The sequence below is a fragment of the Nanorana parkeri genome, unplaced genomic scaffold (assembly GCF_000935625.1).
Source record: "Nanorana parkeri isolate BGI_ZX_2015 unplaced genomic scaffold, ASM93562v1 scaffold97, whole genome shotgun sequence".
In the NCBI taxonomy this organism is placed as follows: domain Eukaryota; kingdom Metazoa; phylum Chordata; class Amphibia; order Anura; family Dicroglossidae; genus Nanorana; species Nanorana parkeri.
The window spans coordinates 188,856-203,972 of record NW_017306365.1 but is presented as its reverse complement, the minus strand read 5'-3'; the positions used below and the strand labels follow the sequence as shown (position 1 = coordinate 203,972).

Genomic DNA, 15,117 nt, shown 5'->3' with positions numbered 1-15,117 from the left:
GCGATGACTGTCAGTCATGGCTCCGTGCAGGGATTCCCCCCTCCCCTCTCTGATCCTCCAGTGCTGAGTGGAGGAATGGAGGGGGCGGGCACAGCTGGCTCTGCCTCTAGGTAGGCAGAGCCAGCTGTCACTTACGTAGCTGGGTGGATCTCCACAGCATTGTCAGGATCCGTCCTGGCTGCGGCGGTCTCGGTATACCGTGATATACTGAGCTTTGGGTCACAGGAGGAGGTTAGTATATGTCCTCCTCTGACCCTTAAGAGAACTATGGGGAAAAACACTTACCCCGTAGTTCTCTTTTAAATGCATTTTTTACTACATTTTTGGATTTGATAATAAGTTGCGCTAATGTCGTACAGCATAAAAATGCTACTGCCACCATTTTATTCTATAGGATCTTGGCTTTCAGAAAATATATATTTGTTTGGGTTTGAAGTAATTTTCAGTCCTAAAATGTGGATTATAACGTGTGCAAAAAATGAAAAAAAGGCCTTGGTCCTTAAGGGGTTAACATTCTTGCAATGCACACAGATTACCCAGAGGGAATTGTTTTTTTTTTTCCCCCCCAACAAAAGTGGAATTACTCTAACGTCAGAGCTAAGCCCTGCCCCCACCCATTGTCCCCCAATGGGGGTGCCCCAGTGACCAATGCATTTAGAAATTTAAAATGCTTGATGGTTTTGCTTCATGCCACCCATATAAAACTGCTTCTGACAATGAATTTAGGATAAGACCATTGGAAGATCATCTCCATAAATTCAGATAATTTGTTTGGTGGTGTTGGGTAGTGTTGCTATAGACAGCAAGCCATTGTGCTAGAATTGCTCTGATGTGCAGTATCTACAGGGATCAACAGGGAATCTATCCGAATTCACCATTTGGGTTATTGTAATTTTAAAATTGAATTCCAGGCAGGAGGTTTAAAGGAAACTTATATTAAGAGAACACAAAAGGCTTCCATTACAAACCTCTAGTTGCCTGGCTTAATTTGGCTTCAGTGCTTTGAGACACTTAACTGTAACAACCATGCAAATAAGGAGAGTCATATTAAAGTCAAAACTTCTAATCTGCATACTTATTCTGACTTGATTTAGAGAATACAGAAGCCATGTGCCCAGCATAACGATGGGGAACTGATATTTTTAGGAGAGGTGAGCTTATGGAAGCCTTTATAATTCCTCACAGCAGGCTTCCATTGATATACAGTAGAAATACATAAACTTGAGCTGTTGTACTTGTCAAAGGATTTGTGATTTGTGTTTAACCAGACTTGCGATACAGGCAACATAGTCATTTCTTCTTTTAAAAAAAATGTTTTTTGACTCCAGTTAAATGATACAGATTGCTCATCAATTTTTCTCTATTCATTGAAGGATTCGGGATCCGATCTATTTCTTGGGTTATGTTGTACCTAGGTTTGCACCCAGGGCTGCAAAAACTAATCGATGATCGATATATATTGGAATAGCTGTCAAAGATTCTCTATCGATTAGTTGATTCTGTGGTTAGTTGCTTTTGCTTGTTTCGTGGTGCTCCAATGCAAGCAGCGGGACCTAAATTTTTTTTTCTTTACAAGTGTCCATCCTACTGGAAGGTCAGGGATCTTCCACGGGCCATGACTTTTAGCTTTATGATCGACCATTGCAATAATAATTTTTGAAACTCTTTTACTGTTCTGAAACATGGTGATTTTTTTTAATAATACCTCTTTTTTTCTTTTATACTAACATCTATCTGCAGGCGGTGTTAGATTATATTTGTATGCTTGCAGTTGCAGATGAGCAGATGCTGTTCTTGCTAATTGACCTGTGTTACCCTGGTGACTCTTTAGTCACAGACTTGTAAAATCTGCTAACATGCTCTTATTTAGTGAAGAGTTCTATTTTTTTTTTAATGCTAATGCATAAACTAGAACTAAAATTGCAATTTTTGACCACTGATCATTTCAGTCCTTTGGTTATACTCGGTCATCCTGTGATGTATGTCCTGGCAAGTAACTGTTTACAGTAGCTCCTTTTTCTTGTGTGTGTATGGTGCAAATCACACAATCTTGGAAAGAAATGTTAAGGTGCCCATACACCTTACAATTATCTGCAGATTTTTTGTGATCAGATGGAAAAAGTGCAACAGATTGGCCCAGGTGGAGATTACTCCATCCACACAGTTAAGTGTAGACGGAGGAATCTGTTGCACCTTTTCCATGTGACCACAGAAAATCTGCAGATAATTGTAAGGTGTATGGCCAGCGTTATGCTTCTTTTGTCATAACTGCTATATTGTTCTACATCATTCCTTCTCAGAGTTCTATACATTTTAAAAGAACAAACTCAAAGTAACGTTTAAGCCCTGGTGAAGTGGGGTATTGCGGACCCTCGAAACGTGTTGGTGGTTTTATTCTTTTGTAGCGCTACCCCTGTAGGAGTCACTGGTTGCCCGGTTCATTTCTAGTCGGTCTAGGGTATGATCTTCAGCTGCCCACCCAATAGCACTAACCGCCCTTCTTCTGGTGCCCATAATCTGATGTCCACCGCAGTAAGAAAATGCTGAGTAAACGATTTATTGAACATCTTCACTGGGGAGAGAGGGTATAGGGGTTCTAGGTGTCCAGGGGTAACCAACAGAATCTCCAGATCACCAGACTTTGTAAATGTATCCATGTAAATCCACCTGGGAGAAAGCAGACCGCCACTGATGTAACAGACCGGATGGATGCAGATCCTCAATCAGGAAAGACACCGACCATGCTCCTGAAGTCCACTTAGTTCCAGGGCACTTCAAGAGCTGGCATTGGTCCCGGCTCTCTTCCTCTTTCAGGCTCACAGGCCTCCTCCATGCTGGAGGCCTCAGGGAAACCTTTCCCTCGCACCAGCCCATGCCCACCCCCAGGCCTCAGCCAGGCCTGGGGGGCCCAGCCCTATTCCAAGGCACCAATATATGTACTCTATCCCAGCATGCACCACTGGCTGAGAAAAGCCCAGTGATTGGCTGCTGTACTGTACATGCATTACAGTGCCTCCCATTGGCTGTCCCACAATATGACAGTCACACTCCACCCCGGGGGTACATTTTCCACTGCAAATCCAGCCAGGCTGTCTACAGCCCTGGCTATCACTAAATGTCTAGTAGCCACATCACAAAAGGTGATGGGGGCAGCACTTTCTTTACAAATAAAACGTCATATTGGACTCTGTAACAAGCTGTAGCACCCCTTGTGTTCTATATCTGGTTCCACTTGATGTCAGGAGCCTCTTGTTTTGTATGGAAGCAACCTTTCTAAGAACATATTGACACCTTAAAGAAGAGAATAGCTGACAAATCAAACACCTCTCCCAAAGTTCTTGGAACGAAATTACATTGTGTTTAATCAGTTCACTTGTTAAAATGATGGCTGAAGTAGCAGTCTCAACTACGGCCTGTAATGTGAGCGATTTGAAGCCTTGTACACAATTTCTAGCATCACAACTGCAACAGTCATCATTGAATGCAGTAACCCGTAGCAGCCAATCCTGAATTCACTGTGCTGTAAATAGACCAATGTAATGAATTCTGATTTGGTTAGTATGGGACACTATAATTGACACTTATGAATAATGGTGACTGACATTTTTGTGACCTTTTATAACATTTATTCTGCTTTTAAGAAATGTGTTTTATAAACGTATGCAATTTTTAACAAAATGTTGACTAGAACAGAAGGCCCGTCAAGCTGGGTAATCTCAGAACTGTCTTGAACATGGATACTGAAGATAATTATGTGCTAGTGATGGTTACTTAAGGTGACCATACGCTAGTAGATTTTTGTTTGAAATTTTAATTTTCTGGCACAAACTCTCATTCGATTAAACCTAGAATTCCCCATCAAGCATAGACAAATGGCAATTTCGGGAGTTGTTCGTTAGCCATACTAACCAACCAATTTTTGACAAACTATGGAAATATTCGTTTGACCGAGGCAGCTTTCCTTTTTGAGCATGTGCTGTGTTCTTGGGGAGATTTTGGATGAATGAAAACCCCACTCATTCATCCGATTTTCATTCGGTCAGAGACATTTTCCAACTTACCGTACGAAAATGTTTGTTTAGCAAAAATCGGTGCTGTACCATCTGTTCAATCCGCTTTCGAAAGATCATTTGATTGTCTGAGCTGTAAATTTTCATCAGCTCATTAAGACTTTTTTTTTTTTTTTCTAAATAAGTCTTCTCCTTGAATGGGCCTTGTATATCCAGATTTTGGATATGTTTGTCCTCATCAGGGGTGGACAAACTAATATAGAATTCAGATGCCAGTCTGTCCAGTCCAGGAGCCAGTAGCTCTATTGACAACAACTAGAGATATCCCTAAACGTTGGACACCAGCTGTAATTCCTAAGGAACATTGGCTACCAGGCTCCTGGGATTTGTGTAGCTCTGGTCTACATAATGGATCCTAGATACTAGTTGGATTCCATTATTTTCTAAACTTGCCATGAATATCTCAAGTATAGTTTGCCAGGTAAAAAAAAAAATGTATCGTCACACAACCACAGTACCTATGGATGCCATGCTTTTTGAAATAAGTAATTTTTCCAGTTATGGAAGCCTTTTCTGTACTTCATTGTAACAAAAGTAGACGGGCAGATAGACACCGGTAATGACTGCGTGCATTTTGACTTTTGTAGCCACAGAAAATTGGGGAAACTGTTGGTACAGACAAAGATGGATTGGCAGGTCAAATACAGATGCAAGGCAAAAACATTGGGACAAAGACACAAGTATGGCTGGAGACTAGGGGCAGACTGACAGATTCAGAACAAAGCATTTTATTGCTTCTCTCCAGGGACCAAATAGTGCTGAGCTGCTCCTCCATACACTAGATGTATGTGATGCTATATGATTTACTACTTATGGCTGAAGTTTCCTCTATGTAGTTAATCAACATTTCCATAGCTAACTTCATTTTGAGTTTCAATTTTCAAGTGAGTTCCTGACTTTTGTTTTCTTTGCTAGACTGCCTGGGGGGGCTGCTGCACTTTCTGCTAAAATAAGTACCTCAACCATTCTGGAGGAAGATCTTTTTGTTTTGCAGATGGGACATATTTTGTACATGTGCAGAATGCCATTTTCTCCATAAAGTAATACATGTATATTGCCATTTTAACAGTATTTACATGTCTGGTGCTTGGGCAGCTTAAAGTAAGCCTGATACCAGCCTCTGCAAGTCATGCTCAGTATACAGTAAAACAAAATTGTATAATCAGAGGTTGCTTTCAGGTCAAAACAGTCTGTAGATATAGACAAATAGGTGACTAAGGCTGTATGCAAATCACGATCTGTTTCCCTGTTGTTGTCGTTATTATTATTATTCAGGATCTATATGGCGCCAACAATTTGCGCAGCGCTTTACAAAATGTTATTCTCCACAGGGCTATGCTGAGTGTGGTGTCGAGCATAGGATGCCTTTTTGGAGTTTGTACTGCTTGATCTTGTCTGTATGGTCTCCTGGAAGAGAAGCTATATTCACATTATATATTATATATGTACAAATTAAAAACAGTTAAACATTTAATACTTGGCAAAAGACTCCCAGAGCACTGTGGGTCAGCTAGGTGGCACAGCAGTTCCCTTTTCAGGTGGACTGGCATTTATTGAAGCTTCCAACTAAGCCTTTATGTAAATATATTGAGTTACTGATCTTAATCAGTGTAGCTCCACCTGCTGGCCCAAAACAAAATGCTAATTTATAATATTTTATTTTAGAGACTTTTTAATGATTTTGTTTTTAGTTTTGACCCTTGTAAAGAGAGAAAATGTACAATTTACTTTGCATTCCTGTTCTTTTTTTTTTTTTTTTTTTTTCTTTCTTTTTTCTATTTATTTATAGGCCACCACAACCGAGGTATATGAGGACAATGAGACATTCACAAGACCTATAAATGGTTAAATCTGTAAGGTGAAAGGTCAAGGGTAAAGTAAGAGAAACTAGAATAACAGTGTATAGATCAGATCTGAACCTTTTACACATAAAATCATAAAAAGAGCTTAAAATCGCAAATGGCACCTTTAGGTATTTTTAGGCCTGACAAAGAATCCTCCCGTACTTCCATGGCTTTTTAACTTTTTTGTTTTTGAACATGAAAAACATATATAGGGAACCTAAAAGCGGGGAGCAGAACTATTTATTAGGTATTTATATAGCGCTTTCAATTTACGCAGCACTTTACACAGCACACATTCACATCAGTCCCCGCTCTGAAGGAGCTTACAATCTAAGGTCCCTATCTCACATACATACATACATACATACATACATACATACATACATACATACATACATACATACAGGGCCAATTTAGACATTAGCCAAATACCCTTCCAGCGTGTCTTTGGAGTGTGGGAGGAAACCGGAGTACCTGGAGGAAACCCATTCAAGCACAGGAAGAACATGCAGATAGTGACCTTTCTGGTATTTGAACCAGGAGCCCCCAGTACTACAAGGCAATAGTGCTTACCTCTACACCTCTGTGCTGCCCACAGAGGGGAAAAAAACCAAAGCGAAAGATGACAAGGAATGCAGAAAGGAGGCAAATCAAAAGATGAAAAGCCCTGAGGAGTCGCCCTACCTCGTCAGTGAGACCCCCAGATGCACAATGCTGCTTCAGCCTGAGCCTAAAATAGGCTTGTCGGAAGAAAAGGTGAATTTAAACCAATAGAACCAAGTTTTCCTAAAAGCCTCCTCCCCATGATAAAGAGCCTCTGTCAGCTCCTCCATGGTGCACAATTCTTGAACCTTCTTCCGGAGAGCAAGAGAGGGCGGAGAAGTCTGTTTCAAACATAGCGGCATGCATTTATCAAATATAGATCAACAGTGTTCTCCTATACCTACGTTGTGACAAAGGATTCTAATTGGAAAGGTAGGCGTCAGGTCGGTCACCCAGGTCATTACCCGTTAAATGCTTGGAGCAATGACGGACACTGAACCAAAATGGTCGAAGTGCATGACAATCCCAAAAGACATGTAACATTGACTTTGCAATCCTTTTATTGCATCTTTGCAGTTCTGAAACTGCCATTCATGAAATTTTTGTCTGTTCTAATTAACGTGGCCATTCATGGGTTGGTGTCTACTGAGGGCAATAGGTAATAAGCCTAGCCATCCACAAATGACATGTGAACCAGCAGGACTTGCCAGGACTCACCACAACAGTTTTTTCTATTGATCAAGGTTTCTTGTTTTCCATGGAAAAGGAGGTAATTCACCATCACATGGTTTTCCTAACGTGCTGAAGAAGCTTTGCTGCTTGTAATTCTTGGAAGCAACTGTTAAAGTCAAATGCTGGGAAAAATGGTTACTACAGGGTTGAAAAACATATGTTATGTGGCAAAAAATTTGTAAATGTGACCAGCCGATCTTGTGATACACATCTCTACTAGTTTCTACGGTCATTTAGTTACTTCTGGTTCAGCATCACTGCTTGCTGGGTCTGATAACTGGACAAAGGTGCAGATTCTCATTCACTGGACAGTGAGGAGGCTGAAGATGGAGAGTTGACAGAGGAAGCTGAATTGCTTAATTGAGACCTACATGTGTGTGCACTGGCTGTGCAGTATGTAAATTATATGACTGGCTTACCAGAATTACAAATTGGCAGATAAACAGTAAATCAATTGCTGTGTGTTTAGCTTTTTGCCTAGAGTTTTGCTTTAAATTGTCTTTGCAACACCACCACCCGGCCAAGAGATGCTTGGTGGATTATTATTTACTGTATTATTCAGTAAAGGATTCTTAAGTAGAGGATACATCCTAAAGGCAATGTGATTGCTTGGTTGTGTTGTGCAGTAATGTCTATATAGAATATGCCTTACTAAACATAATGCAATGTTTATCACTTTGCCCTGTGCTAGTCCATCACTGTCTTATTCAGTGTTTTCTCACAGGGTGCTGCTGGGTTTAATACCTCCAGTCTTATCACACAGGACGCAGCCATGGCTTGCTGCCTCCATACATCTTCCTCCCTCCCCCTCTCTGCTGTAGTGTGCATACCCACACTCTGCTTGCAGATCCTTCGAAATGCAACTTGCTGAGCCCCAGGTATCCATGGAAACGGGTGGTATGGGACTTCTGTCTGCCCTCCCCCATTTCTATTATACACATGTCGAAGGAGGGGGTGTGTGATTTGTGGCATGTAACTGGTAGCAGGAGGGCTGTTATTGTGCTTTTGGGGGTATGCAACAGCCCTCTGATGCATGGGGGCAGGTTGACGCGTTCTGGTGGGTGAAGATGCATCATTTATCACCAGGATTGAACCAGTCTTGCTTGGTCCTAGTAATATGCCTACTTGAATATGCTGACATATCTTTTTCATGTTGGCTGTAGACTGTGTTGGTTTATTTTTTTTTGGGGCTTTGTCTGTTGTAATTTTCACATGTGTTTTTTTGTTTTTGTTTTGTTCACTGTGTGTTCATTTGGTTTCATGAACTGTTTCATTGTTATAAAAAAAAAAAAAAAAACTTCTAATGAGATGAGGCACAGATGCTTAATGCATAGAACTCTGATGCCTGCAGTCTGATCAAAATCCATACTTGAAATGGCTATCGTGTGAATGCGTTCCATGAGTGAGTGAGTTCCATGTACCATAATGCCACTTCCCCAAACTTCCAATCAGGGAGCATGCACACAGATTACATCACATGCACTAAGTAGATCACTGAGGACAGTGCAGCCTGTAGATGCTGTCAATCACTCATTTTGGAGGATGCTGAAGGAGAATAGTGGCTTTTCTCTCTAGGCTTTATGGGGACAAGCTGAGTTGTCAGTACTGGCAGCTGGGAGTGCGCACACATAAAGGTGGCTCCATGGGACCCTATAAGGCAGCGGTAGCTAAACTTCAGCCAGCTCTGGTGAAACTACAAATCCCATTATGCATTGCAAGACTGACAGCTGCAGACATGACGTCCAGAGATAGGTGCATGATGGGATTGTCTAGTTTCATCACAGCTGGGGGGCTGAAGTTTATCTACCCCTGCTGTAAATGGATGGAGCCACCCAAAACAAGGTACAGACTCAACCAAACAACTAGCATTTTATAGAAAGATGGTAGCTTACAAGCCTGCTAAATGACCTCTTATGCACTGTTTTCACATGTGATGTTGTATGAGAGCCCACATAAGTATGTGCTGTTGGAGCGTGATTTAATTAGGGCTGTTTTAAGATAATCCCATAGTGCTTGCACTTTTGGCTGTTTTCTGTCTATGGCCAGTTTAAGGACCTCTTCACAGGACATTGCTTACTCTTGACCGCAACATGCAGCAAACACTCCTTGAATGGCATTGCGCCACCACATATATTTGTATAGCACCCTAATGTACCTTGCTGATGAATGTAACTTGCAGCTTAATGAGCGGCAGCGCACTAATGAATGTGCTGCCAAAAATAGTGCCTGCATACATTAGTATGTTGCCACGCATTTTTAGGGCAAGACATGTCTGTCACAGGGTGATTTTTGGGTGCCATTCGGAATGAATGTCGCCTCGTTGCACCCGCACATTTAACATGCGTTGCAGTAAAGCTCACGGTAATGCAACACCATAGTGTGAACGGGCACTTGGGATCTCAATGGGCTTTGGGCTTGTGTTGATGGTGCCTGTTTGACATCAATTTGAGACACTTTTGAGATCATTCAGAATTTTATTAATGGGTGCAGTTGACCTGACATAAGCTTTTGCATTCTCCTTTAATTTGTTTGGGAATTCAAAACCCACTTGAAGCGCACAAAAGCCCCTCAGCACAGGCCCTTAACCTACTGACATTCACATGTTCGGATCACCTGAATGTGCATGTCTTGCAGCCTAATATGTAACCTAGGTAGGTTTTCAGAAGTCAGTAGACACTGTCCATAGACAGCATTGCTGTATTGGTTGGCAAGGTATTTTATGTTTTGGCCTTGTCATTACAAATCAATAATTTCTTAATTTACCTAGGTCACCCCCTTAACCCAGGGAGGGGTAGTCCCTCAGTACATAAGCCAGATTTCCAGTTTATCCAGTGGTAGCCTAGACTAGACGTTTTAAAAGTAGACCTTGACTGGAAATCTTATCCTACAGACAGTGACCGTATAGTCGGTTGTAAATGTTACACAATTTACAGTAAGCATTCTGCAGCTGCGTCTTTTTTCCCCAGGCCCACTTTGTCAACCATTCCACCGTGCTGTGTGGCTGCAAGGTAGCCACTTTATCAGTGAAGGTGCAAGCTGTCACCAGAGAGCTCTTGTTCCTAGATTCAGCTTCCTGATGACACCATCAGTGTAATCCAGAGATCAAAGGCAGCAGTGCGTGTCATATGACTCAGATGATGTAAAAGTTCTATAATGCTTTTGTGAGGATAGAATAAAGTGAGCCTAGGTACTGTGAGGAAGTATTCTTCTGCGTGCTTTAAAGAATTATATTCTTATTAAATAGTTTTCCACAGGGAAAGGATGTATTAAAGCTGGCTTGACTTTTGTGCGATTCCTTGCTCAGTTGGCCGAAGATCGAACTGTGGGTGGCCCTGCAAGAACCACATGGCTTCACCAAAGTCGATATAAAAACTGAGCTGGGTGGAAAATTTTGGTTGAATAGTGACTGCACTCTGATGCAGTAATTGTTCAGGAGCACCACTGTATTTAGGCAGCCATGGGTGCTGCAGGTGCTGACTTCAATAGCCAACATTGGAGATTCCGCCATCCGTGCTGTTGTGTGGATGGGGAAATCAAGATGTGTGTCGCTAGCTGAAAATCACCAATCAGAAATACCTGTAGTTTTCAAAGTGTAGTCTTAGCGTCATGGTCAGGTGTATGTGTATTATAGTACCCTGTAAGTGCACGCTACCCTAGCTGCTGTGTACATGAGTTTGAGTTCAACAAATTGTAGCCCCATTTCTGATTTTGAAAATGTGTAAGTGTACTTTGCCCAGTGTTATAACACTCTTGTCAATTTCATGTTGCTATTTACCAGTTAAAGCCTATCTCCAGTCAGGCTTACTCCTGCACTGCAAGGGTTACATGCTCATTCATGTCTAGAGGTATTGTAAAGAGGACTTTTACTTGATCTCTGCCTTCCTGGCAATCAGTACTCTCCTCTTGCCCCTATGCTCGGGCATGTGGATTGTCCCTCGGTGTCCTTGCGTATAATGCAGGGCTATGGCCCCTATGTTGCATGTGAAGAAGTCAGCAGGCCTGTGCCCGCCTGAGTGAAGGGAGGAGGTGGCTAGTGGTGCTGGTCTTGCAATCAGTGGGAGCAGGGGATCAATTTAGGTCTTGTTCACACGATGTCCGGATCACCAGAACAGTTTGTTCCCGGACCAAAAAAGCATGCCAATGTATTCCTATGGCATTTCTGGGCTCTGTTCACTCCGGCGCGGTCCGTTCTGGATCAGACCAAAAAAATACTGCTAGTCTCATTTTGTTTGGTCTGGAATGCACTGAACACACCTGAAAAGCCATTTTAACCTTAAAAAAATAAGAAGAAAAAAAGCTGTAAAAACGCAATTCACCGCGTTCAAGATCTGGGCCGTTAAAATGGTGTGAACCTGGCCAAAGTCCTTTACACGGTTCCCCTCGACACAAACAAGCAGCCCCACTTCAAGGGTATTTTTTAGTTATTTTGTTTACTTTTATTTGAAGATAGGCTTTTATCAATCTTTGAGAAGGGGAAAATTGACCTACTGGGCGTTATGCATGTTTGGATTCCCAGTTTTGAATGGGAGATTTATTTTTGAAACATTATAGAAGATTGATTTATGTATTTGGTGAGCTGAGATGCTTTGTTTCTAAAAGCACTTCCTGAAAACTTTGCAGTTGCTTGTACTATTAATAGGAATTGATTATGTGACATGTAGCATTGTGACAGCTCTTCTCCAGGATCACGGCAGTATTGAGGAAAAGGGGGATGGGGTTAGGGCAGTGTCTGCTTGCTATTACACAGACTTGTTATGGAGGAACTGCTGAGTTAGCTGGTTTTCACGCTGGGGAGAGGTGAGTTGGCACTGTGCCGCTGTGCCCATCCACTGCCTCTGTCATTGTTTGCACTGCTTGCGAAGTGTTCTGTTCTTTCTTCCGCTGCCGAAACAGATGTTCAAAATGCCGAAAGCAATTTCAGCCATTCTGTCTGCTGCCACACAGGCAGAGACCTTTCCACTACATATAGTGTTTTTATAAGGGGAAATAATGGTGTAAGTGTGATCAGGTTTATAGGAATCCTCATGGTAGCATGGAGCCTTAAGACAAATATATTCCCTTACTGACTTTTTATAATGTACGATGGACAATTGTGGTTAATACTTTCACCTTGTGCATGTATGCCATGATCGATTTTATAGTGAATATTTCACCTAATACATGTATATTATCATCTATTCATAAGAATGCATGGGTTGAATTTTCCATAACAAAGTTTTGGGTTGTGATTTTGTTTTCTTATGAGAAAACTTTGTTTTATTAAATGAAATGGTGTGAATATATGCAGAAATTTCTATTTTATTCAATCACATATTTACTTTTAGTAATTGATTGTAGTAACAAGGTGTTTTATATCTTTTGCAGGCTCGGGGTTCAGGACATTCACACCCTTCTACTTCCTAACCGAACCAGTGGACACTGTGACTTTACGTGGGACTCCAGCCATTCTGAACTGTTCTGTATATGCTGAGCCATCAGCAAAGACCGAATGGAAAAAAGATGGAACGTTTCTAAATTTGGTGTCTGATGACCGGCGGCGGCTTCTTCCAGATGGATCGTTGTTTATTACCAGTGTTGTACACTCCAAACACAACAAACCAGACGAGGGGATTTATCAGTGTGTGGCCACTGTTGAAAGCCTGGGCAGTATTGTCAGTCGCGCTGCAAAACTCTCTGTTGCAGGTGAGAGCCTTTGACATTTTGTATGTATTTTTGTTTAGAGAGTATTGCATGCTGCACACCAAGCAATGTAAGCATTAAAATTGTGTTTGTGCTTGTGTACACTAATATGACCACATAGGTTCAGATTAGGTGATTGTAACATTCATGAGTAGCAGCAACTACACTTTAGCAAGTGAAACACCTTCAAGTGTTTATTACCGCTTAAAGTAATCCTTAAAGCCTAATTACCTTCCATGATGATTCAATGGAATTTGGTAAACGGGGTAGTTTACAATTGTGCTCATCATCGAGCACTGTCAAATGTGAGATTCTTTGCTTGTATTCATTTTTAAAAATATCAAGATCTACTACACTTTTATGGAGGGATTGAGGAACATAAAAATCATAGTGGCTTGAACTGTACCAGAGGAAAAGGTGTGTCTAAGGAACCTGTGCTAAAGCCTATTGAAAAACACATATGATACCTTTTATTAAAGCTGAACTCTGAAATGATACCTTTTTATTAAAGCTGAACTCTGGAATACAAGTCAAATTCATCCTTTAGTGGTGTGCGATATGTATAATAGAAAGCTGCTAATACATAATAATACAAATAACCATAGTGTGATTTCATTGCTCCAGTTCACAAAATGAAGCTAGTGCCAGGCCCCCGAAGGATTGGCATTGTGCAATGGGAATTTTTGTAGGCAAGATTATGGCAGAGGGATGGGAGGTTTCTTGCAGATGTTAACGGTGATGTCATGGGAGGTGGGATGGACCAGGAGTCTCCTGGCCTGTCAGTCAAATCCCAGTTACAGAGGGTAGTTTAGAGCAGGTGGCTGAGACTTGTGGGTCTTCCCACTATATAGCAAATGCCAACGTAGTTGCGTTACTGCTTGCTACAACAAGAACTACGCAGGGAAAGTTGCAAGACTGGTGGGAGGGGAATAAAGGGCATAGTGACCTACCAGTCTTATAAAACGAATGTTAAGGGGACAGATTGCCTTTTAATGTGGAACAGAATTCTTGGTTTCTCTGTGCCTGTAAACCTGTGCATGCGAAAAAGGTAAAAAAAAGTGCTTTTATGCTGATGGGATAAAAATTTCTGCCTGGAGTTCAGCATTAACTTAAGCTGAACTTACAACCTCCTATCCCTTACTGCAGTGCTCCCCAACCTTTTTATCGCCGCAGACCGGTCAACGTTTGATAATTTTGCCGCGGCCCGCTGAGGGGGGGACGTTGATTGTTTATATTTTAGATTGTTTTGATTTAATAATTTTAATTGTATTTAAACATGCCTTCAAAATAAAATACAGTTACACCAAAAAATGAATATAAAGTGATTTAACATTTTAACTCACTGGTGTGTGGGAATCACCTGTCCCGATAAATCCATATTTCAAGTAGGACTCGTGGTATTGTCTGTTAAAAGTTACATGTTTCTTTGATGTTGAAGGCTCTTCTTCTGTCTCTTCACTGGGCCTTTTCTTTTTCCCAAGGAAACTTTCTAACGACGTCTGTTTCGTACTCATTTTTGCTAATTTGTGGGTTAAATTTGAGCAAACACAATATACACGTACACCAAGCACTGTTAAACATGAGAAAGTACCGGTGAACAGAGAGAAGAGCGATACACACCTTCTCTTTACCAAAGCTACAACGCCACTGCCGCTTGCAGCCGCTCAGCTCCAGACGTCACCTAAAACCGCGGTATTGGTGTGGCTTTAGGTGACGTCTCTCAAGCTCCCGGGTTAACCTCTTGTCCTGGAAAGTCGGACAAACCTGAGAGAAATACACCACAGTAAATAAAATAGAAATAATTTAATGTTCCTTGGGCGGCCCGGTGCCATTTGATCCACGGACCGGTACCAGTCCGCGGCCCGGGGGTTGGGGACCACTGCCTTACAGCCAAGGAAGGTGCCATCTTAGCCTCTATTTGGAATGCAGTTGCCATGGTGCAGCACATGTAATCGGCTATGACATCAGCCATGTGAGGGCTTGGAAGTTTGGTTGAGAGCTGAAAAAAGCACACTGGTAACCCTGACAGTTGGCATGCCTTAAAAGTAACTGTTTTAGGAGAAGTTAAATTGGTGGTAACATTTCTCGTTGGGTATCTGCACAGTGTCTGGTCTGTTTTCATTTTATAATATTAGTGGTGGAAGTGCACAGTTTTTTCAGTGGAAGACACAAAGGAAGAAACACATTGAGGGGTATTTACAAAGACTGCATCAGACAGAATCTGGCACAGCTGTGCATAGCAACCAATC

The 15,117-nt window shown here is 41.6% G+C and overlaps 1 protein-coding gene across 11 annotated transcripts in view; it reads left to right on the top strand.

The window, feature by feature from the left end:
- Window positions 1–15,117, top strand: part of NEO1 (neogenin 1) — a 144,803-nt gene that overhangs the window by 88,249 nt on the left and 41,437 nt on the right. For all 11 annotated transcript variants that reach the window (XM_018552790.1, XM_018552783.1, XM_018552782.1 and 8 more), the window contains exon 2: window positions 12,554–12,871. In XM_018552790.1, the coding sequence (XP_018408292.1) occupies window positions 12,554–12,871 (318 nt within the window). The remainder of the gene's footprint in view (window positions 1–12,553; window positions 12,872–15,117) is intronic.